Source organism: Coprinopsis cinerea (assembly GCF_000182895.1).
Source record: "Coprinopsis cinerea okayama7#130 chromosome 10 map unlocalized cont3.10, whole genome shotgun sequence".
NCBI classification, from domain to species: domain Eukaryota; kingdom Fungi; phylum Basidiomycota; class Agaricomycetes; order Agaricales; family Psathyrellaceae; genus Coprinopsis; species Coprinopsis cinerea.
Window position 1 is genome coordinate 1,904,447 of NW_003307535.1, and position 26,605 is coordinate 1,931,051.

The 26,605-nt window shown below is 52.3% G+C and overlaps 7 protein-coding genes across 7 annotated transcripts; 3 read left to right on the forward strand and 4 right to left on the reverse strand.

Annotated features, from left to right (window-relative positions):
- Positions 1–1,833: 1,833 nt before the first annotated feature.
- Positions 1,834–5,503, reverse strand: CC1G_02199 (hypothetical protein; the record flags this gene model as incomplete). The annotated part of the gene is made up of 2 exons (XM_001834411.1): positions 1,834–4,916; positions 4,975–5,503. The coding sequence occupies 2 exons, from the start codon at positions 5,501–5,503 to the stop codon at positions 1,834–1,836; spliced, it is 3,612 nt and encodes a 1,203-aa protein (XP_001834463.1).
- Positions 5,504–6,078: 575 nt separating this feature from the next.
- On the reverse strand, positions 6,079–7,316 carry CC1G_02200 (hypothetical protein; the record flags this gene model as incomplete). Its single annotated transcript, XM_001834412.2, has 6 exons — positions 6,079–6,284; positions 6,335–6,381; positions 6,435–6,699; positions 6,834–6,924; positions 6,994–7,074; positions 7,146–7,316. The coding sequence occupies 6 exons, from the start codon at positions 7,314–7,316 to the stop codon at positions 6,079–6,081; spliced, it is 861 nt and encodes a 286-aa protein (XP_001834464.2).
- A 245-nt stretch (positions 7,317–7,561) lies between these two features.
- CC1G_02201 (hypothetical protein) lies at positions 7,562–9,156 on the reverse strand (the record flags this gene model as incomplete). The annotated part of the gene is made up of 3 exons (XM_001834413.2): positions 7,562–8,734; positions 8,792–9,034; positions 9,112–9,156. The coding sequence occupies 3 exons, from the start codon at positions 9,154–9,156 to the stop codon at positions 7,766–7,768; spliced, it is 1,257 nt and encodes a 418-aa protein (XP_001834465.1). The 3' UTR covers positions 7,562–7,765.
- A 632-nt stretch (positions 9,157–9,788) lies between these two features.
- On the forward strand, positions 9,789–11,206 carry CC1G_02203 (oxidoreductase; the record flags this gene model as incomplete). The annotated part of the gene is made up of 6 exons (XM_001834415.2): positions 9,789–9,833; positions 9,957–10,088; positions 10,149–10,382; positions 10,455–10,581; positions 10,636–10,946; positions 11,009–11,206. The coding sequence occupies 6 exons, from the start codon at positions 9,789–9,791 to the stop codon at positions 11,117–11,119; spliced, it is 960 nt and encodes a 319-aa protein (XP_001834467.1). The 3' UTR covers positions 11,120–11,206.
- Positions 11,207–12,901: 1,695 nt separating this feature from the next.
- On the forward strand, positions 12,902–17,663 carry CC1G_02204 (glycogen phosphorylase). Its single transcript, XM_001834416.2, has 32 exons — positions 12,902–13,026; positions 13,095–13,187; positions 13,260–13,331; positions 13,388–13,440; positions 13,497–13,598; positions 13,658–13,813; positions 13,867–13,950; positions 14,007–14,045; positions 14,108–14,321; positions 14,375–14,453; positions 14,505–14,518; positions 14,560–14,590; positions 14,642–14,721; positions 14,781–14,803; positions 14,863–14,988; positions 15,051–15,100; positions 15,157–15,181; positions 15,253–15,281; positions 15,332–15,345; positions 15,406–15,465; positions 15,523–15,567; positions 15,618–15,646; positions 15,701–15,765; positions 15,820–15,842; positions 15,896–16,170; positions 16,229–16,261; positions 16,313–16,403; positions 16,456–16,472; positions 16,525–16,817; positions 16,875–17,003; positions 17,066–17,124; positions 17,178–17,663. The coding sequence occupies exons 1-32, from the start codon at positions 12,954–12,956 to the stop codon at positions 17,339–17,341; spliced, it is 2,640 nt and encodes an 879-aa protein (XP_001834468.2). The 5' UTR covers positions 12,902–12,953; the 3' UTR covers positions 17,342–17,663.
- Positions 17,664–18,084: 421 nt separating this feature from the next.
- CC1G_02205 (STE/STE7/MEK1 protein kinase) lies at positions 18,085–19,659 on the reverse strand (the record flags this gene model as incomplete). The annotated part of the gene is made up of 5 exons (XM_001834417.1): positions 18,085–18,153; positions 18,209–18,658; positions 18,725–18,849; positions 18,903–19,179; positions 19,267–19,659. The coding sequence occupies 5 exons, from the start codon at positions 19,657–19,659 to the stop codon at positions 18,085–18,087; spliced, it is 1,314 nt and encodes a 437-aa protein (XP_001834469.1).
- Positions 19,660–20,406: 747 nt separating this feature from the next.
- CC1G_02206 (hypothetical protein) lies at positions 20,407–21,945 on the forward strand (the record flags this gene model as incomplete). The annotated part of the gene is made up of 3 exons (XM_001834418.2): positions 20,407–20,697; positions 20,756–20,854; positions 20,914–21,945. Exons 1-3 carry the CDS (start codon positions 20,446–20,448, stop codon positions 21,943–21,945), a joined length of 1,383 nt encoding a protein of 460 aa, XP_001834470.2. The 5' UTR covers positions 20,407–20,445.
- Between the last annotated feature and the right edge of the window lie 4,660 nt (positions 21,946–26,605).

Below are 26,605 nucleotides of genomic sequence, written 5' to 3' on the forward strand. Positions count from 1 at the left end.
CATCAATCATCTTTGGTCGGGTAAGCACATGGGGGTATACTTCCAAGAAGCTGAATAGACATATCGTGAGGTCAGTATGCGGCCAGGCCGTTGTTTCGCCGCTTACCTACTCGAGTTGGAAGGCTCTGGATCCGCTGGAGAAGGGTCTCCGGCTGTTTGCGATCTAGGAGAACTTGATTCCACGAGACACTCTATGGTCTTCTGTAGGCTTGCCGCTTCGGCTGTACAGCACCCTAAATATATGTCGACTGGAAGAGCGAACATCTGAAATCTGCACGCAATATCTCATCTTGCAAGCCATTAAAGGCTTGTTTAACTCGCCAAAGATATCCTCGGAATCAAAGTGGCTGATCCACCGTCGTCATCAGACGAAATGATTCCGCAAAACCACCGCACCGCAGGCGGTTATTGTGGCCAGGCACAACCTTGTCCCCGGCCAGCCTGTATATTCAATCAACCTCCCCAAATGCTCACACGACAGGTAAAGTAATCGGTAACCAGAGTGAATCAAGAGGGGGGAAAAATGAAGACAATCTTGGCCCTACCCGGCGTTAATCTGTCTCAAGGAAATCATGGGCTCGGTTTCGGGGTGCAATTCTTCAAAGACGCGTTGAGAAGGGCGAGCTTCGGGCTCGTTCGCACTTTCTGACAGAGAATCGTCGAGGGGACTTATGAACAGGTCTTCGGCTTGAAGAACCTGTGACAAAAGAGATACTGCAACTCGCTTTAGGGTCCCTCACACAAAGCAGGAGACATACAATCCTCGGGCATTGCTCGCATCTAAAATGTCAAGCTTGCGAAGTCTGTATTAACGCAACAGACGTCGAGACAGCACAGCTCCAGAGGATTCATTTCTCGTCATTCTAACAGCTCCACGAGGTCGCAAGACGCAAATCAGGACCAAGACGCTTCATTCATCATCGAAGTTCGTCGAGTCGGTAGGAGTAGGCGGAGATTGAGGTGATAGACATGTCCCGACCTTTTGTCGAGCTCGTCTGCATATCTAAACCCCACAAGATAAAGTTCCATCACAAAATGAAGGTCTACATATCATCCAATAATATCTTACATATCACTCTTCCTTTGGTCTTCTCCAGATTGGAATCCAAACCTAATCAAACTCCACAAAAAGGCACACTAGATTTCAATCACGAAATAAACAAAAAAGAGGTCGATAGCGATAACAAACACGACAACGACTTGTACGATAGTTAGCAGGCGAGTATGGTACACGATTCACTTGGGTTGTTGTAATTGTTATAATGGTACGTTAAAGAAGTAAAAGTCGGAATGAACACAGTCCAACGGGAGAGAGAGGAGAGAGTGAGAGGAAGGAAAACAAACAAGGACGTCGCAAAACATGACAAAGGACAGCGGGAAAGGGTAGAGAGAGAGAGAGGGAGAGAGAGAGCAGATAACCTAAAAGAAAAGTTGAACAATAAAATAAGGAATGCTAATCACGGAAACCTTGACGAGTAAGACCAGAGAGAGAGGGACGAAGAACGAAAACATTCAATCAGTAACTTGAGAAAGCCTTAAAAAGACGTGAAGGGTTTCCATCCATACGATATGCCAATCAAACGAAAGTGAAGTGAAGGAACGACGAAAGGTATAGCAAAAGAACCCTTCTTTAAGAATAGAACATAAAATGGTATGCGTGAAACATGAAACAAAAAGGGGTGGGACACTGACAGACAGAAGACAGGTCACTTCGATCTAAAAGAATCGAAGGCGTTCCACAATAGCTTTGATCATCGACCAAAGACGAAGAACCAAACCCCGCCTCTCAGGGATCCAATGAATCGATCGGACGCTAAATCCAATCACAATGCATCACCACGCATCAGGATCATGCACCATCCCAAGCTGCAACTCCTCCAACTTGGCGCCCAAATCCAAACTCTCCATCTCATCAAGGAACATCTCATGTTCCGGCTTCAAAAACAAACTCCCAGGGCTCCCAGTCGTACCGCTATTGATCGAAAAGTTTGCAGTCGACACGCTCATGGCGGATGAGACGGACGTGTTCAGTGGGTTGCGCCCGCCGTCCTGCATCAAGGGCGGCGACCGCATCCTCGGGATGAGCGAGGACCGAGAAGTGGACCGGGTGTGCCTGTGGAGAGGGGAGTGGGTGCGCGTGGGGGGTGAGATGCCGTTCCCATTTGAGGTCGGTGTGGTCTGGTTTGCGGGGTAGCGATAGCGCTCCATGCTGCTCCTGTTGCTCCCCGGATGACTATCGAAACCGTGCGACGGGTCTTCGTTGATCAACATCGTCATGTTGGCAGGCGGGACCGGGAAAATGGAAGAGGAGCTGCTGAGACGCCGGGCCTGGTGGAGCGTCGAGGTCGAATTTGACGCGTTGGGTGTTAGATGTTCGGCCGTCAGGATGTCTTCTGAGTCGTCATGCGAAGGATGGACGTATGAGCTGCGTCTCGAGGAAGGCGCGCTGTAGCGGTCTCGCTCCCGCTCCGATTCCATACTACGGCGGAAATACCCACTCCCATTATGTTGCTTCGTAATGGGAGTCTTGAGTGCCGAGTTATTCCAAGCAAAGCTACTACTCCCCGCCGAAACAGGCGGCACCCTCGTCGACGACAACTTCAACGACGAAATCTCCCTCCTCAACTCCCCATTCGTCCTACTACTCTCAATGCACTCCATCCTAAGCTCATTACACATCCTCCTAAGCTCCTCATTCTCCCGCTCCAAATGCGAGAGCCGGCTAAGCCGATCCCGCAAATCCGCGTTCTCCTCCCGAAGCATGCGCGCCGTGCGCTGAGAGTCGGTGAGCGCGCTCAAGAGAGCACTCATCTCCGTCTGGTGTTTATCACGGAGATCACGAAGTTCCTCGCGTTCGCGTTCCCTCTCTCGCTCCCTTTCCCTCTCGCGTTCCCTATCCCGATCCCGGTCGCTCCTCTCCCGACCAAAGTAGCCTGATATGCTGGTGGCAGCAGTGGATGTCGCAGATCGGGGGGTGTCCTTGCTATCCCACTCCCTGCTCCCGCTCGACCCGGTGAAAGTGGGGCTCTCGATGAGTCCGCCACCACCACCAGGACCAGTGGAGAACGACCCACTCCCCCGCCGATGTCTCGTAGGCCCGCCAACATCCGAGAACGCCATCCGCGAGTTCGATCGGGGATGGCTGGGGTTGTACTCAGACGACGCGCGGACAGAGTTGAACCTCGTCGCACTGCTGCTGCCGCCACCATTGCTGAGTGGGGACGGGGCGAGGACGCTCCCGGGGTTGGCGAGGCTTCCACTGCGGTTTCGCGAGCGGAGGACGAGGTCCCTGTCGCGCTCGGAGGTAGTGCTCCCCCTCTCCGTCGAGCGGTCTTCATCGAGGAGACCAGCTGCCTGGAACGCCTTGCCTGCATGACGGACGAGCCAATCCGGACGAGGGGGGAGAGTGAGATCCCTATCCCTTCTCGCGCTCCCAGACATGCTCGTCCCCGGGCGCGACGAGTTGACACCAAACTCGCTGATACCCGAAATATTACTACTGCTGTTACTGGGAGGAGGCCCGCGCTCCTGCACGCTCATACTCCTCTTTCTGGACCGCACTTTCGCGAAAGAGAGGTGGGAACCGGGAGAGAGACGATCGTCACTTGCGACGCTAGCGTGCTCCGATCCAGTTTGTAATGATGGTGTTCGTTGACGTTCGCGCGTCCGAAGAGCTGAACCTGGCCGACTATCGATCGACGGGCGTGTGGCGGTTGAGTCTAGAGAAGGGTGGTGGCGGTATCGAGAAACAGGGGACTCGTCGATGGGGGTTGAAGGGGAGGAATGAGAGTGGATTTCGATTGTGGCTGAACTGCGCTCGGGTGAGGGCGAAGCTCTCGAGACGAACAAACCCGGTCGTTTAGCTGAGGCTAGTGCCGACCCGCCTCGACGAAGTTCAAAGGATGGTCGACGCGTTCCGTCCATGTGCGCTCGTCCTGTATCGAGCGAGGGCCGTCGTGGTGTCTCAAACTTTGACGAAGGCGTCCACTGAGGCCGGCGTGAGTCGAGAGAACCCCGTTGGAGAGCAGATACGCGGGTGGGTGATGGCGGTGTGGAGAGAGAGATGCGGGGGAGAGGAAGGTTGGACGACGATGAATCCTCGCCTGCATCCGAGCGTGATGAAGGCGAATGGCCCAGCAAGATGTTTCGGAGCGTTCTAGGCGGCCTGCCTTTGCCAATATTCATCGCGTTGTCGGAGCCGAGCATTCTTGCACCTGCGGATGCAGACAAGGAGGATGAAGCTGGGGGGTTAAATGTGCGTCCTGGGTTGGCTACCAGTGTACGTCGAACCGCGGGAGTCGAGGTGGATGGGCCGGAAGGCGTGGTCGGGGAGAGATCTGGAGAGGGGTGGAAGGGGGACGCTTGAGGGGTTGTTACGATACTTGGCGGGGTTACAGGCGATGGAGGGAAGCGCGGTGTACTTGGAGACCCTGTCGGCGATCTGGAGGAGGAGCTACGCAGTCTAGGAAGGAGGGATGGGTTTCGTCGGTGGGAGATCGAGTTTGGGCTCAGCAGAGCAGCCAGGTCTGGGTCAACTGATTGACCATTGGGTTCAAGACTAAAGCTCTCGTCCGCGTCGATGATGACAGCTTTGTCAGAGGTTGCCCAGTCCCTAACTGCCGAAGGGGAATCGGTCGAATTGAGAGCTGCGAGGACTTCCTCGTTAAGTTGGGCGGGGGATAGATCCAAGCCGGAGGTGTCTGCATCACCATCGGAAGGTTCGGGTGCCGGTTTCGATTCATCGGTGGACGACAGAAAGTTCCTTCCAACAACCGTCGGCGAGGGAGGCGCGCTGGAGCCTGAATCGCTTGTCAAACAAAGTGCGTGCTTCGAGATGCCTGAGCTATCCGCTTCTATGATTGTGGATAGTTCTAGGGAGAGAGGTAAGCCCGGGGAAGGTGTCCTCAGGACAGGTGCTGGACAGGATTCTAGGTTAGTGACGAGGCTAACTCAAAAAGACTTGCTGGTGCGTACCTGAGGTCAAATCTTGCTCGCTGGAACAGGAGGTCGAATCTAGACGTGATAACGACACCGAGCGCCGTATACTCGTGTCTTCTAGCTGTGAATCGCTCTTGGACCGTTCTATGGATATCACGGGCGGCAACCCTTGGCTCGATAGGGACCCTTTCCGCTGCGGTTCTTTCGTCATCGACTTGCGCACAGAGCCAAACCCAAAGCTTGTGCTCCTGCCGACGCTGGGTGGTGTCGCCGTCGTTGCTGGGGCATTCTTTCCAGGTCCAAACGGGAGCAAAGATCGTAGGGCGCGAAACGAGGGTAATCCTGAGCCGGCAGGGGTGGTCGGTGGTTGGACTGGTTGCGGGCTGGCGGCTACAGACATGGAGCTCCCTGAACTTCCAGAGAAGCCCCCAGTCGACGACTTGCGACTTGGCGTCGGTATGAGTGTGGGTTGCGCATTATTTCCTGGACCACCGTTTTTCTGCGGTGGCAACGTCGTCGACGATGATGATGATGGTGGGATAATATGCGAGGGCCGTTGAAGCATTTTGGGGCGTCCAATTGCTTCTTCTGGTCCTTGCGCGCTTTGTGACGGCTGATTATCGCGTCAATGCCATGCTCGACGGCGACGAAAGTGATTAGACGGCCAACTCGAGCGCCGGGTATCGTGGACGTTGCTGAGAAAAAGTTGGTCCCTCAAAGGGGAGGCGACCTAGTCCAAAAAAGGCAAGTCTCCGAAAGGAAATCCGCCCCTGCCCAAACGGGTAGACTAGCCCCTGTGTGCGATATCCCTCCTATCCTGCAATCGGGAATGAACGAGAATGAGGGGCGTGCAAGGTGGGCCACTGTTCACTGAAATAGCATTTATTAGAAGGTTCACGGATAAGACAATACGTCCTTCAGTCGTTTCCATCCATATCATCATTTTTCAGCTCATGACTTGCTTTGTTAAACGAGGACAAGGAAAGGGTGACCAGTCGGTGGTTCTGTATAAGTAATCGAACTCGGCTCAAAACGCGCTACACGATCCCGAAATTAAGTGGTCTTGTCGATAAGTGTAGCAATCTATAAATTAAAATACAGAGGACTTTTTGCGTATAATATAAGTAATTCTGGTAAGAGCTACCCATCGTTAGATTCACCCCTACCAGATCTACGTCTCTGGGCCGATTCCGATATCCGCGCCACATCCCAATACCGATCCTCTCCCCCATCATTATTGTCGGTCAACCGTTTGGGGGGCTGGTAAACGCGACAAGGCTCAGTCTGAGTCTCCGTGGCATCCGAGTCTGCGTCGCTCAACACAGCCTGGTCCTCCACGTCCCCAGCTGATCCCCCCAAGTCAACCTCGGGCTCTATTCCCTGCTCAACTCCTCACGCAGCGACCTCCGGGAACGATACCCAAAATCCACCTCACCCTTCGCACTGGGCGAGAAATAAGTCCACGCACGCGCACACGTAAGGACCCGATCCAGCACCGGATATTTCTCCACCAGACCCAGATAATCGCGGTGCGAGTCCCCGTATATACCCCGGAGGTGTATCCGAGGCTGTAGACAGCAAAGTTTGGGTGGACGTGCGAAGTGATGGTGGGGAAATCGTCGAAGGGGAACTTGGTGTAGGTGGTGTATGAGCTGCACGAACGGGAGTCGTCGGAGCTAGGCGTCAAGTAGCGACGGATGGACGCGATCGGGAATTGGTCCTCTGCGACCAGCGCAACAGCGTGTACTTGAACACTTTCTCCTATATGTATCCCCTTGTCAGCGTTCCAATTCCAATTTCCAAAGGGTAGCCGAGTGACGACCCTTAATCTCAGACAACACTTACTTTGAACTCCGGGAAAAACTTCCTCGAGTGCGGAGCAGGAAACACCTTACCATAATACCGCTCCAGCACAGACTGCTCGGGGAGCAACGCCCACTTTCCCTGGACGAACAGGTCTCGCAGCGTCGCGCTCACTTTATGTGCCTTGTCAGTCAGCGATAATACGGTATTGGGGGAAGAAAAATGGGGACCTAGTAGGGTCCGACCACCTACGTACCGAAAAAATATATTCTTCCTCGTATCAAGATTGAGACTCATATGCTGGTACCCAAAATTGTACTCAAAGGCGGTCATCTATTGGTATCAGGGTGGTTACGTTAGCTTGCTTCAGCCTTCAGAAAAACAGGAAACCTTCAAGCACTTACGAGCTCATGATGCGCCTCGAATTCCTTCGGAAGGACATAACAAGGAACGACAGGTTCAGGGGACCCATCGACGCAGTTTTGCACTGCACACCGTCCGCCATTCGGGTCTTCCCTCAACGCACGCAGCGCAGCGGATTCCGGCGGGGCTAGAGGTTGATACGGCGTGGACATCGTGCCAGACGCAGAACAGCCTCGACAGCGAGGATGACGACGAGGACTGCTAGCCGGAAGTGAATTTTGAAATTTAAATCCAAGACATGCTGCAATGTACATCATGTCCCACGGGTCAGATCCGCTGATCATGAGCGGAACACGAATTCCACATCATGGGCGCTTCAGCTGCCTGCTGTTTATTCACTGCTGGGCGGCCAGCCTTATGAATGTGTGGGAGGATCACCAAGGATGTAGAGGACCAGTTGAGCGAGTCGCCGATAGTCGAATGGGATAAAAGCAGATCTACTGGGGGAAGCGCATGAACGAAACGACGGGTAGCGCAAGCGCTTGGTATAGTAGCTTAAACAGTCATGGTGCAGAGTACAATAACGGAAAAAGGTATGTATAAAATAATAACATGAACAACTTCTAAAGCGTTGGATCATCTGGCCGAGGTACAGTATATGCTATATATTTCCCCCTCGGAATGAAGGGTACCAGTTCCTAAACTCGTCGCAGAGCGAGTTTACTTCGTTTTCGCTGAGGGGATCCTCAGAGTCGTAGGCGCTGTTGCAACTCGACCATTCCCCTTCGTCGTCGTCGTCGTCCGCTTGGCCCTCGATGACCGCCGTGCCGGAGGACTCCGTCGGATCTCCCTCCAAGGAACAACCAGGCACGGGCTGAGAGTCTGGCTGGTCTTCCTCCTCCTCTTCTTCCTCGTATTCTTCATCCTCCTCCTCCTCCGCGTCCTCTTCGTCGGAGCTGGTATCGTAGTACCGGTTCTCGATGATCGTCTCGCCGGTATAAGGGGTGGTATACCTATTATATCGAACCCAAGTTTTGGGATCCTCAACAAGCCCCTGTCCACCATCACCCTCCGTCCCCTCCTCGTCCCCGTCCTCCCCGTCCTCCTCATCCGTAGCATCCCCATCACCCTCAACCCACTCCCCCTCAGGCACCTCCAGCAACCCACCCAACCCCTCCTTCGGCCTCGTCACCCACTCCCCATCCTCCCACACCGTCTCCCACCGCGCCAGCCCCGAATTAAACAGCACCGCATCCTCCAGGAGGCCTTCAATGAATTCAGACCCATCATGGTCCTCCACGTCCAGCTCAATCCTCCTCCCGAGGTATATCTTCCAAGTATCCCCCGGTTTAATCGCCTCGCCCGCGAACTCGTCCCTGATCCACTCGTCCGCGTAGGCGTAGATCCCCCCCTGGTTTGTAAACCGCAGGTGGAAGGCGTCGATCATGAGAGGTGTGGCGCCCCGCTGGATGAGCTGGCGGTACTCCTCTGCGCGGTCTTTCTCCCATTTTGGTGGAACGCGGATGTGCCCGACGTCGAAGAGGGGTGTGGAGCTGCGGTTGGTGAGGCTCCGGTCGGGGTGTTCGGCTTGGGAGACGGTTGAGCAGCTGTATTCGGTTGGTTCTAGCGGCTGGGGCTGGAAGTCAGCCAAATAGACGGGGAGGGCGTGATCCACGCAGTGACGCACCTTGTATTCTCGTCGACAGAATGCACAGTGATCCTCGTCGATCTCCCCGTAGCAGTCGTGGCAACGGTAGACGCGGTCGTGGTCGTCCCAAAGCGGCTTGTGGTCCTCATCCTCGTCGTCTCTGTCTTCATCTTCAGCAGCTTCGACCTCCTCGAGCTGCCTTTCAAGCCTCCGTTTATCTGCTTTTAGCTCCTTGATGATCTCATCTCGAGCAACGATCTTGTCTTGCTTCTCTCTCAGTTGCTGGCCCCCAGACGCGTGAAGGTATTGTAATTAGCTCCTTGACTTGACATATAACATGTACGGTGAACCATACATACCTCTTTGAGCCTATCGATTTCGCTCTGCATGGCGATGTAGTCCATGGTTTTCCTCTGCAGCGTTCCTGCGAGGGATAGGAGGACGAGTGAGTCACTGCACAAGTTGATGGTCGCGTTGGAATTTCAATTTCAATTTGTCTCGGTGTCGCGTGATCGCGACATTGCTAATTGCTTACGTTACGCCAAGGCTGATTCCGGAGTAAGCGCTCCGAAGGGCCCACTACCACTTGCGATGAACTTCGACTTGCCAGAAGAGCATGAGGGGCGAGAGGAGTATACTTAGGAGAGACATAAGGAGACGGCCAGCGTAATGACCTCCACGCCCTTTCCCTTGAGAACACGGCTAAATGTCTCTCTCAGGCCTCAAATTTGTGCGAGACTTCGTCTTTGTTGACCCTAGCGCCACTGGCATGTCAGGTTTTGAGGTCCTCTTCGAGTCCCAAGCCCAGATGAAGCCACCTATCGAGACCTCTCAATCCCGCTGGGGTTTCTTCGAACTTAGCGCCCAGCGTCAGGGGCAACAGTCACGTGTATCTCTGCCGGTTGGATGCCGCCATCAGTATTCACACGGCTGAGGTGCGGGTGACGCGACTCTTCCGAGTCCACGACGACCCAACGACCACGACGGCACGGCATCGACGCACACTCTTCCACTCATTTGACTGCAGACGCTCACAATGGTTTTCGGACTCTTCTCGAAGAAGTGGAATCCCGATGGTAAGGTCAGTTTCCTTCTGCATTTCCACCAAAACTTCGAGCGCTAATTAGTTTTCTTCTGCTTTTGATACGGTCGTTGAAACGAAATACGTCTGGGATATCTACACTCTTCACGTTCGACTCAACAGCATGTCTACATCCCGGGAGGAAGCCAAGGTCTCGGTCTCGCATTGGCAACACTCTTGGTTCAAAGAGGCGCACACGTCTCCATCGTAGCACGGAACCAAGACCGTCTAAACATAGCTCTGGCTGAAATGGAGGTGCGCTCGGCCCTACCTACCTGCCTCCCACTCCTTAACCCAAAATAAAATTCAATTTAGAAATGCCGACAAACGCCCTCCCAAATCCTCCAAGCCAGATCCCACTCCCTGAGCACAGCTCAAGGTGCCAAAGCAGCTCTAGAAGCAATCTGCGCAGCTCATAACGGCGAAGCGCCCGATGCCGTCCTGACCTGCGCGGGCTCCTCCAAACCGATGTTCTTCCTCGAGATGACAGAGGGGGATTTGGCGAATGGGATGACGAATGGGTACTGGGTGCAGGCGTGGACTGCTTGGGTGCGTCGTCGCGTCGTTACGGTCTTTGCGCCGTCATGCGATGAGACTGAGACTGACAGGGTCATGACATAGGCAGCGGCGAAGAAGATGGCGCAGCAGAAGAAGAGGGGAGCGAAGATTGTGCTTGTGAGCTCTATGCTGGGGTATATGTCGTTTGTGGGATGGGCGTCATACGCTCCTGCGAAGCACGCTCTGCGAGGTTCGTTTCATACTCAATACTCCTTCACGTACTCAATTCACCCACCCCCCACAGCCCTCGGCGACACACTCCAATCAGAACTCATGCTCTACGGTATCGACGTCCAGGTGTTCTTCCCGCCTACCATGTACAGCCCCGGCTACGACGAGGAGAACAAGACGAAACCCCAACTCGTGAAAGACATCGAAGGGACCGACGAGGGACTCACATGCGAGCAGGCTGCGCTGGCGATGTTTAAGGGCATGGAACGGGGAGACGCGCATATCTCGGGCGACATTTTGACGTCGCTGTTTGCGGCGTCGACGAGGGGTGCCACGTATAGGACGAATTTCCTCCTGGAAGGGTTGTTTGATTTTGTTGCTTATGTGAGTGGATTCAGAGCTTCTGGGAGGGAGGCCGACGGAACTCATGACGGATGGTTTGACAGATTGCGACTCCGGTTTGGAGGTCGAGTGTGGACAAGCAGGTGTTGGCTCATCGTGAAGAGCATGAGCGGTACCTGCAGCAAAAGGGGTTCTTTGCGCAGGGCGCAGAGTGATAGACCGTATACCCATTGTTATGCTAATACTACGCCTAATTCTAATGCTCATTTATTGTCAGCATACAGTTCAATCTACCTTGTTTGGGCTTTCAGTTCGGTAACCGCGTCGCGTCCGATGAATGCAGTGGGAACGTGATCGCGGCATAGGGGTTCGACATATCCACCTCCTCTTTGGCTTGGACTCTGGGCTCTGGGAGGAGGTTCCATGCATTCTGTGGGGTAGGGACTCTTTTGAGGGCTCAATTATAAGCCATAGAAGACCTATTACTGTAAGCTTTGTTGGTTCCTCCCATAGTGACCAAGACTTCCCTGCGCTCAATGCTTCGTCTTCGATGCACTGGAGACGAAAGTCTGCGTCCTTTCAATTGAATGAAACTCAGCGGCGATCGATCTCCATTTGATCCAAGGAGTGTTCTATTCCCGAGGAGAACATACCTAGGTTATGTCCTTGAATCATTCATTCAATCCACCTTCTCGATCCCATGACAAGAGTTAATTAGGCCGTAGACCAAGTGGCGCCCTTCTTTGAACTCTTTCACAGCATCACACCGGACCTCGATGAGCTTAAAACATTCATTCGAATTGGGGTTGTGTGGTGCGTTGCGGCTTTCAGGTGGCGGTTTTCTAGAAAAGAAAAGGTAGCCCTGGTCTGGTCTGGGAGAATTGAGTACTAAGATTTGGGGTGATATTCAAACTTGAAGGTCTGGTGGAGGGTGATTTGGGTGAGTTCGCCACATAGGTCGTATATATCTATCCTATTTACGTGTAGGGCATCCGTTGAGGGTTCACATTCTCTCTGATCACCTCCCCAGTTGCCGATTATGAAGTGACAACTTGAAAATTTCCACTCTTCACGCTGGGCCTCGTCAAAAATATGTTCGTGCCTTCGAATCAGAACGCGTCTAGAAGTTGGAACCTCTCGTTATCCACCATCTCGGTACAACGGAATCCTTGGACCCTCGCGATGCTCTGGCTCGAGGGGTACATGTTGTCTCGAAAGAACCCGGAGTCGGAAATGAAGGGTTAACTGCAAGTATGTACCTTACCGGCATCGCGATGCTCTGTCTGACTCGAAGCCGAAGCATTCTCCGACATCCTAACGAACGAACGTTTCGGCACACCAGATAACACAGATCGCGTTACCACAGGTCTACCTGCCTAATCTCTCGATATTCCTGCTTCTCGGAGGTCGCAATACTCGCCTCATCTTCCTTCCGTTTTCTCCCTTTTTCACGAACATGGGCTCGAGAGTCGAATTCCACCAGTCAATGTCAAACCACGGCGAAATACGCGTGCTTCGAATCAGATAACAATGTGTATCCGTTGCCTCGAAGGGCTGGCGAAAAAGGTAAGTGTATCCCTCTGGATGTGAATGCCTTTTTCATGCTTAATTATCGTCCTGGGCTGGGGATGGATATGGCAACTGTGAGTCGCGTTCGTGGTAGAGATTACGCCGGCGTACTCACGGATGTCGCTTCTCTCGGATAGAGAGGCCGGCAAGCACCCTGCGAGCGCGCGTCCCAACTATCAAACAATACTCTGAGACTGTATGAGAACAAAGAACAAAAGCCAGAAGAAACCTTGCAGAGATTGTGCGTTCATCAGGAGCACCCCCGAATTTCAGGAAACACGCCCCAAAAAGGAAGTAGCGGCTTATGTGACGTCAGGCAAAGAAGATCTCGCGGGAAGGGGTTTCTGAGATTGAATCGAGACTTGCGTATACATAAAACCCTTGTTCAGGGGCTCATTTCTTTCTTCACCCCCTTCCCTATTCTCATTTGGATCGCCGTCGTCGTTTGTCGACAGCGACGAGACCAGAAAGTTCTGAACGATGACCTCGACGATTGATCCCAAGACTATCGGAAGGCCGACCCGTCCTCGTCGCCATGTCCGAACTCTGACGGGTAAGAAGATCGCCTTGTCACGTCGAGCAAAGCGCTCAGAACTAACCACGCCCCGACGACGAACACAGGTTATCTCCCCGAGACTGACGCGTCTGGCAAGGAGAAGTGGCCCCGCGGCGAGGAGAAGGTTTGGCGCGCCGGCATGCGAAGCGTTGATAAAGGTGCGGCGGCTATTGATGGGACACATCGTCGACGCGATTCAGATGTCTGACTCGGACATCGCTTTAACCTAGACGTCGAGAGTATCACCAAATCGTTCGTCAACCACGTCCAAACCTCGCTCGCTCGCCAGCCATACAACCTCGGTACGTGCTGCTTCGTCGCTGTCTGGATTTGGCGCTGAGCGAGATTGTGTGCATAGATGATTTGGGCGCATACCAGGCCGCGGCGTTGTCTGTTCGCGACAACCTCTTGGTGAGTCTTGTTCTTGTTGCCTGGCTTTGTTCGGATGGCTAAATCGCCTTGTGCAGGTCAACTGGAATGAGACCCAGCTCAACTACACCAGGAAGAACCCCAAGCGGGCGTACTACCTCTCACTCGAGTTCTTGATGGGTCGAACCCTCGACAATGCGGTACGTGGACCAAGGCCAATTGCGGAATCGTTGTCGTTCATAATTTTCGAAACATGTAGCTCCTGAACCTTGGTCTCAAGGACGAGTACAAGGAAGGTGTCAAGAAGCTCGGATTCAACATGGAAGACGTTCTCGACAAGGAGCGTGACGCTGCCCTCGGTAACGGTGGATTGGGCCGTCTTGCTGCCTGCTACCTCGACTCTGGTTCCTCTACTGTGGGTCACATCTCTGTCTTTCAGGTTTTACTCGGTTCTCATTTTCTTGACAGGAAATTCCACTCTGGGGTTACGGCTTGCGCTACAAGTATGGTATCTTCCAACAGCTCATCTCGCCCGAGGGGAATCAACTCGAGGTGCGCATATCGTATCACGCCGGACTTCCTTTCACTAACCAGCGTCTGCTAATTAGGCCCCGGACCCATGGTTGGAGAACCAGAACCCCTGGGAGGTAAGAGTCGCTGCCGTCACGCGCGTCATCCATGATTTCATTGTTCATCATCGTCGCTTTAGCTTCCTCGTCTCGATGTCACCTACGAAATTCGCTTCTATGGATCTGCGGAGAGGTTGAATGACGGAAGCGGACGTGCCCTTTGGACTGGTGGACAGGAAGTCGTTGCTATTGCTTTCGATGTGATGATTCCTGGTTATGGCACCAAGACTACTAACAACTTGCGGTTGTGGGAGTCGCGATCGAAGCGAGGTTTCGATTTGAACTCGTTCAATGGTGCGTTATCTCCCTCGCGACCTTTCGACGTGTATAGGCTGACTTTGGGATAGCTGGAAACTACGAGGGAGCTGTCGAGTCGTCCAACTCTGCTGATGCCATTACCTCTGTTCTCTATCCTAATGACCATACGTGCGTGATGCTTGTTCATTTATATCGTGCTTGCTTCTGACCTTTCGACAGTTCTTGTAAGCACAGTTGGCTTCTGCATCCCCAGGACCGTACTGACCTCCCACAGTCGGAAAGGAGCTTCGCCTGAAGCAGCAATAGTAAGGAAGCTGTGTCTATTTTGCACCAGAGATGCTCATTCTATCTTTTAGCTTCTGGACAGCTGCTAGCTTGGCTGATATCATGCGACGATTCAAGAACCAGGGCAAGCCCATCCAGCAATTCCCAGACTGTGAGTATCATCCTCCGCCTCCTTTCGGGAAAGGATAATTTGACCCATTTCTTCTTTAGATGTCGCCATTCAGCTGAACGACGTGCGTATCCTCCTGGCGGTCTTGATACAGCGTCCGCTCATCCTACCTTTTTTGTCCAGACCCATCCCACTCTTGCTATCCCCGAGTTGATGCGAATTCTTATCGATGAAGAGGATCTCCCCTGGGATCAAGCCTGGACTATTGTTACCAACACTTTCTTCTACACGAACCACACCGTGCTTCCCGTTCGTATCTGCATCTTCGTCTTCTGAAATGATGCTGAACTGGACGTCTTTCCTCCTTTCAGGAAGCGCTTGAGAAGTGGCCCGTTCCTCTCATTGAGCATGTTCTCCCCAGGTACGCTCGTCCGCATTGAGGTGTTGGCAATGTGTGTTGACCCGCTGTCTCTACAGGCACCTGCAGATTATCTATGACATTGTGAGTGGCCTGCTTCCTTGACCAGCTGTTCCAATTCACTTTGCTGACATTGCCTTCTTTCGTCTTTCTAGAACTTGTACGTCAATTGCATCTTTACCCTGTGAAGGTTCTCAGGAGTTCACCAATTACGGCCCTTACCTCCTATGATAGGTTCTTCTTGCAAGGTAAGTTGTGCCTTCCATGATTACGAATTTATCTTTGACTCCCGTTGCTCCGTTATTTAGCCGTTGAACGCAAGTATCCCGGAGATAGGGACAGGTTGGCCCGTATGTCGTTGATCGAAGGTAAGAATCACGCATTGACTCTTCGCGGGAGGATGGTTACTGAATGGAGCTTCACAGAGGGACAGCCTAAACAGGTCCGAATGGCCCACTTGGCCTGTATCGGTACGCTTTCCGTGGAAGTTCTTTCTATCTCGTACTGACACCTTGAAAAGGAAGCCGAAAGGTCAATGGTGTTGCTGAGGTTAGTTGGTCACAGAACTTATGTAGGTGCTGAAGCTAACGTTCGTTCATATAGCTTCATAGTGATCTCGTCAAGACCACCATCTTGAAGGACTTTGTTGAATTTGAGGGCATTGACAAGTATGTTACCATTTCCTTAGTTCCACTCGATATGATCTGACCCTTTTATTCTAGGTTCAGCAACGTAACCAACGGCAGTACGTATCCTTCGAAACATTGCATCTAGCGCTTACCATCGACGATTGTGCAGTTACTCCGCGCCGATGGCTCGACCAATGCAACCCCGAGCTGAGCAACCTCATCACCAAGACCCTTAAAGTCGACAAGAAGGTCTGGCTCAAGGACCTCACCAAGCTTGAGGGCCTGCTTCAGTTCACCGAAGACGCTGCATTCCGCAAGGAATGGGCTGCCATCAAGCAACGCAACAAGGAGCGATTGGCCCACCACGTCCGCACCACCCTTGGCTTCACTGTTCGAACGGACGCGATGTTCGATGTTCAGATCAAGCGTATCCACGAGTACAAGGTGCGTGTTGCGCGAGGGAGTCGAGTTGAAGGTTTGGACTGAGGACTGTTTGCTGTAGCGTCAATCGTTGAACATCTTTGGTGTCATCCATGTAGGTATACCCTTTACATTGTGCAAGACAGTGGCTAACGGCGTTCCGTAGCGCTACCTCACCCTCAAAAACATGTCTGCGGAACAGAAGAAGAAGGTCAACCCGCGTGTTGTGTTCTTCGCCGGAAAGGCTGCCCCTGCTTGTACGTCTGACCCGACTGTTTCATTGGAAGTTGTACTGACCGCTCCATGTAGACTACATCGCCAAACTTGTGCGTTGACGAAAGATTTCTCTCCGGTTTTCAATCTTAACGGCTTTTACAGACCATCCGCCTGATCGTCAACGTTGCCCGCGTCATCAACGCCGATCCCGATACCAAGGACTACCTCCAACTGTACTTCCTCCCTGACTACTCTGTCTCTCTCGCCGAAGTCCTCATCCCCGCTTCCGATATCAGTCAGCATATCTCGACTGCCGGAACTGAAGCCTCTGGTACTTCCAACATGAAGTTCTGTCTCAATGGAGGCTTGTTGCTTGGTACCGTTGACGGTGCTAACATTGAGATTGCGGAGGAGGTTGGAGAGCAGAACGTGTTCTTCTTTGGTCACTTGACTCCGTAAGTCTTGTTCTGATTTTCTTTTCTCTGAGGTCGAGTACTAACTATGGCTCGCAGTGCTGTTGAGGATCTTCGCTACCAGCACATGTACCACCCTATTCCCATCGAACAGAAGTGCCCTGCCCTTGCCAATGTCTTGAACAAAATCTCGTCTGGCATGTTCGGCGATGGTAGTGTCTACGAGCCGTACGTTCTTTTTCTTCAAGGACCTCCGACTGCAATTCGGACTGACATTGTCTTCCTTATAGACTCTTGAGCACCATCAGGCAGACTGATTACTACCTCCTCACTGAGGACTTCGACTCCTGTGCGTCTCTTTTTTCCTCTACGACGAGTTATTCCTGACGACGATTGTTCTAGACATCGCTGCTCTCGCCATGGTTGACGAGGCCTACCAGGACAAGGAGGAATGGATCAAGAAGTCGATCAGGACGACTGCTAAGATGGGCAAGTTCAGCTCTGACCGAGCCATCTTGGAATACGCCGAGTCGTTCTGGAGCGTCGAGCCCACTCCTGTTGCGTAAATCCTCTTGGACGCAGTAGATCTTCCCCGCCTGTGATAGGGGTAAGATGGACGTTTGCTGGATCTTGGCTTAGACTCTCCTCTTTCGTTTCATTCCCATTCCCTCTTTCTGCGATTGCGCCTTTAGACGATGGCTTGCTCGCCTTTTGTTGGTTCTGTTTTCATTTGCGTTTACGATTTCTACGTTTTTCCAAGGGCTGATATACTTATTGCTTATGATCTAGTTTGTGCTGTTGTTGTACCAGTGCTAAATCTTCTTGCATATTTGTTTGTAGTCGTGTATGAAGTTGTACTTACTCACAAAATGATAGATGGACTCTTTTTTTTCGCTCTGCTTTAATTCGGTGGGCTGGCCCTGTTCTGATGCATTCATTCTACTTCGAGTGATTCAATTACAGAACGATGTGGGGTTTATATAGAAGTACACAGTAAGCAGTACAGGGGTGGTAAGTATAGTGATGATCATGAGGTAGGAAAAACTGAAACAGTGTCAGAGCTAATTGTTCAACCGTGCAATCGGTTGTGGGTAGAAAACAAACAGTCGGTGAATGGAGCTTGGGCATAGATACGAAGGTTCAATAATGAGAAGGTGCATTGGTTGGGGAAGACGATCAAAGAATTATTCACGAATCCGAACAGAGAGTTATTCATATAGTACAGAGCGCTAGGTTGGTTTCCAGCCTGAAGCCCAATAGATACAAGTGTCAGATGCGATGGTGATGATGAGGTGCGGCAGAACGGCGGTTAAACGGTGGCGGCAAAGGCTTGAATGTCAAAGTCTGACTCTCGGATGGCGACAATCCATGGATGGTTCTATGAGGAGAGATTCAAATCAGCAAGACGAGCGAGCTTCGCAGTTGAGATTTACCCGTACCAATAGTGCTTTCGGCGTTTGCCTCTCCTCTGGGTTCTTCAACAAACAGATATCCACCAGGTCCACGGCATCAGCTGGGAATTTGTCGCTCGGGAGTCGAGGTGAGGGCTCCTGAACGATTTGATGGATCAGTTCAAAGATGCTCATGGTGGACAACTGCCCATCTGGGTTGTAGGTGAGTTTGCTTCTGCGCTTGCTTGCGCGTTTGGCGGTCTTTTTGCTGAGGAGGAACGAGTCGCGGTGTGTGGGTGTGCGTTGGTGTTGGGCGTCCGATGGACTTGGACTCGAGGAGTCGCCTTCGAGGTCGGAGAGGTCGTCGTCGTCGTCGTCTGGTGGGTCTGTGAAGGGGAATGCACCCAATGCGAGTTCGACGAGGGACATGCCGAGGGACCAGACGTCGGATTTGACCGAGTAGCCGTCGCCGTGGCTTTGGATGCGTTCGGGCTTAACGAGTCGAGAGGTTAGGGAATTGGGAATGGGTGGAGAATGGAGGTATGGATGGGAACTTACGCTCATGTAGACTGATGTCCCTACGAAGGTGTTTGCGATGGAGTTGATGACTTCGCCGGACACGCCAAAGTCGCATAGTTTGATTTGTCCTTGGGAGTTGAAGAGGATGTTTGAGGGTTTGATGTCTAGATAATATCCGTCAGCGCTGGTATAAGTAGTGGCATAGATGGCGACGTACCGCGATGCATGATGCGATGAACATCGTACAGATACGTCAGGCCTTCCAAGACGGAAAGCGCGACCATCCCCACAACCTCGACCTGCAGCGGTCCCAGTTTCTTGTAGATCCCGTCGAAGGACCCTTTGTCCATGAATTCCATACAGATGCAGATGTTGGGTTCTGCCAGGAACGACCCAAAGCATGAGATGATGTAGTCGGATTGGCACTCGTGCATGATGTCGAGTTCGCGGAGGATCTGCTTCCTGACGGACGATTTGGCATCGATCAGAACACTCTGTACGTGTACATGTCAAGCGTCAGCGCCTTTCTCATATACAAGGACGTAAAACGACAAATCGTTTGTTTAAATGATACCCCGCACCTTCTTAGCCATGATAGTTCCTGTCGGGAGATGCTCGACTTTCTCCACGCTTCCGCCATTACCCTGTCCCAGATCGGAGAGCTTCTTGAGATCGTCGTTTTTGAGGTCTTTTATCCGTTTCTTGAGTTCGAGTTTGGCGAGCTTGTCGGAGAGGGTGGCTTGCATGGCGCTGTGGCGGCCGGTTGCGGGGCTTTCACCTGGTAGGTCGTCCAAAAGTGGGAGTCCGCCCAGTGGTGCTGGGCCGCCTCCGAGCGCCATAGCCGCACCGAGAGGCGGTGGTCGCTTCTTTCCGCCTGGAGGAGGTGGGGAGGGAGGTTCCGCGCTCAGAGCGAGGCCTTTGAAGTTTCGTTTCGTCCGTAGAGGGCCTGAGGCTTGCACGAAAAGGTCTGTCATGTTGTTGCGGATGTGCCGGTGGTTCTGGGGTTGAGGTGTGGGGCGCTGGTTGTCGTTGGGCTGGAAATCGAAAAGATATAAAGCTAGAAAAAGTTATTTAGGTTCAGAACAAGGTTGTGACGAAGAAGAAGTGGGCACCGCCGCCGTCAGGTCGACACCGTCACGATAGATCATGGAGGGCGTTGCGGTATTGCCTTTATCAGTTTTGATGTGACAGAAGGGGATGATGAAACGGAGGCTTTTCGAGTGGGCATGATGGATATCCGCCTCGAGCTGGGCGACCGTGAACATAAAGTGATAGCCGCGCTCCTCACAATAAGAACGAGACTGGGACAAGAGTTGTATACCACACAGAATCAGCAACGAGCATCTCTGTTCAGCGAAAGGAACACTCATCAGCTGCCCTACCAGTTGGCGGCCAGCGCCAGTGCCGAACTGGGCGGCAAGAACCCACACGGCTTCTTGATTATGATCATGATTCATACTTGGAGACGCTAGACGCATAAGACCAGTTTTGTAGAGTCCAATCTAGCTCCTAGGGAACAGTATGGAACCCGGTAGTTCTGAGCGAGATATTCCAAGCAAGAAGGAAGGAGTCGGGACACGCGATCGGAATTTCAACTTGGCGTTTTCAGCGCCTCTTCTTGTTTGTCGGTGTTGCATTCACAAGGCAAAGGCTTCTGGCCGCGTCATAGTCTCATTCATCGCCCAAGATTCATACCAATACTGACTTCTTTCTGGACCTCCAACCACAGAAAGCTTGATAGCGTCGACTTCATAGACAATATGCTCCCTCCCATTCCACAGGTACTCCCAGTGGTTACAGTGCAACCGACTCTAGGAGAGGTGTTGCACGAAGTCCAAGAGGGGATCATACCTTTCGAAAGGGTCTGGATTTCTTGCTACAAGACCTCAGAGACATCAGTCCATGGAAAATTCATAGCGGTACTGGATGATGTCGATCGAGACCTGGTAACTCTGTCCAAAGAGGAGCCAGGAATTGAATTCGACTTTATCGGTAACGGGAAACACGGTCATGTACGTCACATCAAGTTTGATTGTCTACATCGCGTTTAGCTCTGAACCTGTATTGCAGGAATTTAAAGCGTCTTGTCCTTCCCTTGGAATTCCTGAAACCAAAATCCTGTTACCCAGTCAAGAGTACAATAAACTTGATCGTACAAACACGAAGAGAGTGAGTTAACCATAGTGACCTGTGACATCCGACGTATGTTGACACAAGTGTTGGAACAGCCCCAGCCCATAACAGCATTCGATGTGTCTCCGGATGTCTCGAGATTTGCCGTAGGCTACGGGGATGGGTCCATATTTGTGTACCCTACCTCGTCGATCCCCGGGAAGCCATCATTCCTTCAGCACAAGCCCCCTGCATCGCAATCCAAGGTCTCGGCACGGCCTCATGTCAGTGAGGTCACGACCTTGAAGTTCTTCCCTTCTTCTCGGGTACTTCTGACAGGCGGACTCGATTTCTCCCTATCCATAGTGTCCGCTGAGCTACCGGACCCGGCGCCTAATGCGGAACCTCAGAAGGTGGAACCCGTCCGAACGTTCCGTGGTCACAGTCGCTCGGTAACAGGGACGGCCATCCTCGGACCAGGTCGCAATTTCCTCTCATCATCAGCAGATTCGACAGTCAAACTTTGGGACGCACCTTCAGGGACGACGATCAACACCATCTTTGCCTCTTCGCGCTCACCCATCCTCTCCATCTCACTTGGCAGCAGGCTCTCTCGATACGGAGATGCAACCACCGCAACGCATCGTGATGAGAGGGAAGCGCAGGAAGTCGCCGACAAGGGTGTGTTCTGTGGGCTAGGGAACGGGACTTTCGAGCTTCTGGATCTTTCTACCAAATCATCGGTCTACCAGTCCCCGACCACATCGACCGCGCCCATATCTTCCATTGCCTATTCCTCGAACATTCACCTCCTAGCCACGGGCGCCGGCAATGGTGTGGTTACCATCTATGATGTGCGGTCGCTTGACCAGCCGTTAACTTCGTTCGTCAGGCAGGAGGGGGGCATTACGGATATGGCGTTCTTATCGTCATCCAGGGGTCCGGGGGACTTTGGGCTCGCGATCGCGACCAGTGACGGGCTTCCATTTGCGACCAGGTTGGGCCCAGATGGTTCGTTCGTCGTCGACGAGCTCGTTGGAGTGGACTGTGATCCGGTACGCAGCGTTCGTGTGCGAAATCAGGCAGATGGGGATGAAGTCTGGTTGGCGAGTGACGATGGGGTGGTTAGGCGATATCGACATACATAATTGATAGCACTTACTCCGCAGCCCATTGAATTCGTAACAGAAACGTTGCTCCAGGGCCTTGGTGTCATGATCTGAAGAGGGGTCGTCGCAGAATAGGCATGTCGAAAGACGATGGCTTTAGCTTCGTTCCTCGCAATTCTGGGAGCGTGATTTCCGAATCGATCCATCAATTTCCGCCCCTTCTTCCTGACATCATGGGTGTTCCCATCAAGCGCTCAGGTTTCGGGTCTCACGGCCATCCCTGAAAGGGCAAAGACGGAGATCACTCACGCGCTCAAGAGGTCGTTGGAAGAGTTTGGAAGGGGGCGATTGGGACAATGATGCCATTCAGCTGGGTCTCGGGCGGTAATCCACTCGTCGGCGGAAGTGAACGTGGGTTGACAGATTCTCTCTGGGAAGTTTCAGGTTGGGATGTATGGCTGGATTTGCGGCGACAGGGCTGGATGAGATCCTCGGGTGATCTTCGTGCGGGTATGCGAACCCGTTGTAAGCTGTATTTCTCGTTGGTGAACCAGCTCGAATGGGGTTCTGTGGTTAAGTGACTATTAGGGCGTTCGTGTGTGAGAAACCAATATGACCTGTGTAGCGCAGATAGTAATCTGGGCACTTTGTCTGTCGGGGCCGACATCCATCTGGACTAGCATGCGGTCTGTCTATGCTATGTATTTCCCGATGACAAGGGGAACTACTCGGAGGCTGTTCACCATGAAGGCCGGGTCAGACTTTGCATCTTTTTATGGATAGTGCGAATGAGCTTATTCAAAAGGTCAATGACAGTCAGTATACATCTCGGAGGCACTCTAGATCTGACCTGGGGCCCCTTCAAGTCATTCTGCTGCTCTAAAGAGTGTAGCCCTGATAAGGTTGGATGACTTTCAGATCTATATCTATTCTTAGGGAAGTTGCAGAACTGTCAGCGAGTGCAATCAGCACACCCTTCAATCACCTTTACTTATCAGCTTTCCTATACTTACTCACATTACGGGCACTCTTCACTGCCTTACGCTTTCTATCATGAGCATGAAACGGGCCTTCTTTCCCCCTAGTCACCAATTCCTTCGAGCGAGCCGCTATATCCGCGCAGTGCTATGCAATAAGTCACTGATAAGGCATCGAAGTGGAAGGTTCGACATACATCACGTTTAGTAGACAAGGCTCCTCGATATTACCAAGGGTTCAGAAGATATAATCAGAACTGATCGAAGGAATGTGTAAGGAAGCCCGGGGATGAATCATGTTGCTTATTGGACTTCTTTCGTAAATTGGAGATTGCAACGGACGCACAAAAGTGTCTTCACGAGTCCTCAAAAGTGCTCGACCCCTCAAGCGTGCACCGCCTTGGGTCATTGCGCTCAGGATAAAGGGACTTGAAACAAGTCAGTACTATACCAGCATCAACAAGGGGCTTCCGATGATAAGGGATTCAATGACTCGAAATAAAGGAAGCCCTGGCTGATAAGAATATCTCTTGAAGAGAGATTAGATAGCTCTGATGCACGCCCACCATCGGGTCAACCGGCTGGATTTGCCTCAAACGGACGGAAAGGCCAAATAAGCGCCCGTAGAAACGCCTCCGGCTCAACGGTCCGGACCAGCGCTTAGCCTTCCCACTCCTTCCCGAGGTAAGCGGATCACGCGTCTCAAACGCGGGCGAGCTCGAAAGGCTTGTTAAATCAGAAGGCAACGCTTCGCATGAAGACATTCCGAAAAGCTGTTGAACGACGCATGGTCCAGGACGTTCTCTGGGAGTCGGTATTCCGAAAAAACGTACTCTCAGCATCATTTATTTTATTTTGTTTCAGCTTTGTGGGAGTTCCTTGGATTGGATTGTCGATTGTGATGCTGGGGATCATCACGGAGTCATTTCACTGGTCATTGATGGAGGAGGAGAAGTTCCCGTCCAACTTTCAATCAATGAAGTGTTCGCGTGCAGTTGCGTGTGGCCTCGATCTTCAGGTTCGTGTTAGCAGAGTCAGTTAGCGAAGCATCGCACTAGAGGTGAGATCACGGACTGAGTGCCCAAGTCGGTGGTGCCTGAGGTAGATAGATAGTAGGCAACGGATGGCAGGTTGCGTTTTGTCGTGGTGAGCCTTCTGCTCACTTGCACCTTCGGTGGGGGAGTGACCAAGTTTATGTTTGTAATTTTAAAATTGTGGGGGAGGGTGGGTTGCTGCAGGTCAGAAGTTCGAACTCAACTGAGTCCAAGTTTTGCTTATTCATGTGGAAATATGTACGTGTTGCGTTAGCTAAATCACAATCCGTCTAGCTTCAAGGCTCGACCCTGTTCAATACGCCATCACGGCGCTCCCTTCAATTCAGTCAAAATATTGGGGCACTATGTACTGCGTAAGTAGTCGCACTGGGATCAGAAGGGCGACGCCAATCATTCCCAGAGCTGCTCCGTGTCTATCCAAGCAGATGCGTGAACCAGCGTATACGTACCAATTCTTTGGAAGTAGGTCCGTGGGGCCATCCCAAGCGCCCCCCGGAGTACAATTGCATTTCGTTGACCTTTTCCACCCGCCAACTTGATACTTAGATGTGAAGAGCGCTTGTCTCGTCTTGATGACCCTTGCGGCGGACTCTGGGATTTGAACGGGTGTGAATAGTCATGGATTTATCAGTAACATCCTTCCAAGCAAAGTTAGCATGACCTGGTAGGGCATGCGAGGCGGAGAAACACCATCAAACGCGTTGGTGCTGATATTTCACGAGATTTATTGGATCCATGTCCACAAAGCTCATGTGTGCTGTTTCAGATTTGCCAAGTTGAATATGCCTCTTACAGCTCCGAAAATCTGAACCTACCAAAGCCCCAGGACACGGGCAATCCCTCATTCGGTTGCCCGCTACTCAGCCGCCTCAGTTGAGGGCGGTTGTTGGTGATAATGGGCTGTATTGACTAATTTAGGATGTTGACACCCTGCCGCCCAACGTCATTTTAACCGAGCACAAGTCCGCATGCGAACAGGCACTCGACTGAGATAATTCGCACAGGAAAGGGTGGTCAGTTTACGCGGAGCAGCTCTGCAACCGGCTCATTCGCAGACCAGACCAAGACTCTGCATCCAGGATTCAGAACCATTTGGGATTCTCCATCGTGCATGGGAAATACATAGGATGTATGCCATCCACACGTAACTCCTTTTAATACCTTCCCCAACCTCCCATTCTAACCAGGCCTTTTCTGTACCCACCCACGGCCCTCAGCGCGAGATCATTCCCCGGCAATCCATCTGCATTTTTGTTGGACTGCATCGCATCAAGCCATCAGCATCAAGATCGGGATGTACTGCCTCATCACAGCGTCCAGTCCGAACAAATCGACATGGATGGTTCAACTTCTTCGACCCTGTGACGGGGGTTGATATATCTTGATTTTTAGCTCCTTGATTTCGTTTTCTTTCACTTTCTTCTCTGGTTGTGGTCCGTCGACGATAGACAAGACGAAGCCTTTTGCGTCGCGGCCCCTTCCTTAAGTTCCTCCTTCCCTCACCTCCATAACTTATTGCTCCTCCCCGTTTTGGACCTCAGGGCCGCTGCTCCCTCACGACCACAGCTCCTCCATCGCCACTGCACAAGGTTCACTGCCGTCGATATCACCGCCCTCCGTTCCAGTCAGTCAAAGACAATCCCCGACGCATCGCTGTTAACTCAACTACGCCGCGGAAGCCTGAACCATTCTCGTAGGAACCCCAAGAAGCAGCGCTCTTTTCGGGTTGGTTAGACTAGGAGCGTACGAAGCCAGTAGTTTAGCATACAAATAGGTGCGCCCTTTTGTGCCAATCGATCGTTGCCTTCGTTCTGACCTGCTCTGCCAGACGTCTTCAGCCTGAAGTCCTGCACACCGGAACCGTCTCCGTCATAGAAGCCTCTGGGAAGTCCGACAGTGCCATAAAGGGCACCTCGGTGAATTACGCAAGCCTCCTTACATAAAACCCGTATCGATATCCCTCATCCGCGCTTTACCTTTCTGCTCCTGTGGTTTTGGAGGACATTCGCTTCAGGTGAGTTTCTCAAGGCGTTGTATTTTGCTGGGACCACACCATCTCGGTGAGGGCGGGCATGATCTGCCTTTGATTGATTGGTGCCTTCAACCGGGACTCGCGTTGTCGTTGTTCTTTTTCCGTGACAGAGTGACTGATAAAAGGGTCCTTCTTTCCGTAATGTAGCGATGGACTCTTATCCCAACGCGTCCAGCATGCAACCATCCACTTCGTATGGAAGCCAACAATATCTTTCATCGTCGAATCCTTCGTCGACACATTCATCGCCACGCTCGTTCACTCACGATCTCGACCCATCGACCTCCTATAGTACCCATCCCGCTCATTCGCAAACTTATCCCATCCCCGGAAACCCATCTTGGTCCCCATCTCTACAGCAACCGCAGGCGCAACAACGTCGACCCAATAGTTTCCAGAACCGCGCATCATTTTCCGGGACATACTTCCATACTCCTAACACGCCCTCCCTCCAAGTCTCCACGAACACCACCTCGGAACATGACCCTAACGAATGTACAGCTCGACCAAGCAATGCCCATGTCCACGCCCAATTCCACAATTCGTTGTCGCTTCCATTACCGCCCATGCCGGATTCCGGGAATAGCCTCGTGACCCCAACAGCGACGACCGCTGGTTCATCGTCCATCTCCAGC

Coding starts and splice junctions, on each gene's coding strand:
- CC1G_02204 (XM_001834416.2), top strand. CDS start 12,954: ATGACCTCGACGATTGATCCCAAGACTATCGGAAGGCCGACCCGTCCT. Junction 16,818..16,874: donor TTCTTTGGTCACTTGACTCC/GTAAGTCTTGTT, acceptor TATGGCTCGCAG/TGCTGTTGAGGATCTTCGCT. Junction 17,004..17,065: donor GATGGTAGTGTCTACGAGCC/GTACGTTCTTTT, acceptor TCTTCCTTATAG/ACTCTTGAGCACCATCAGGC.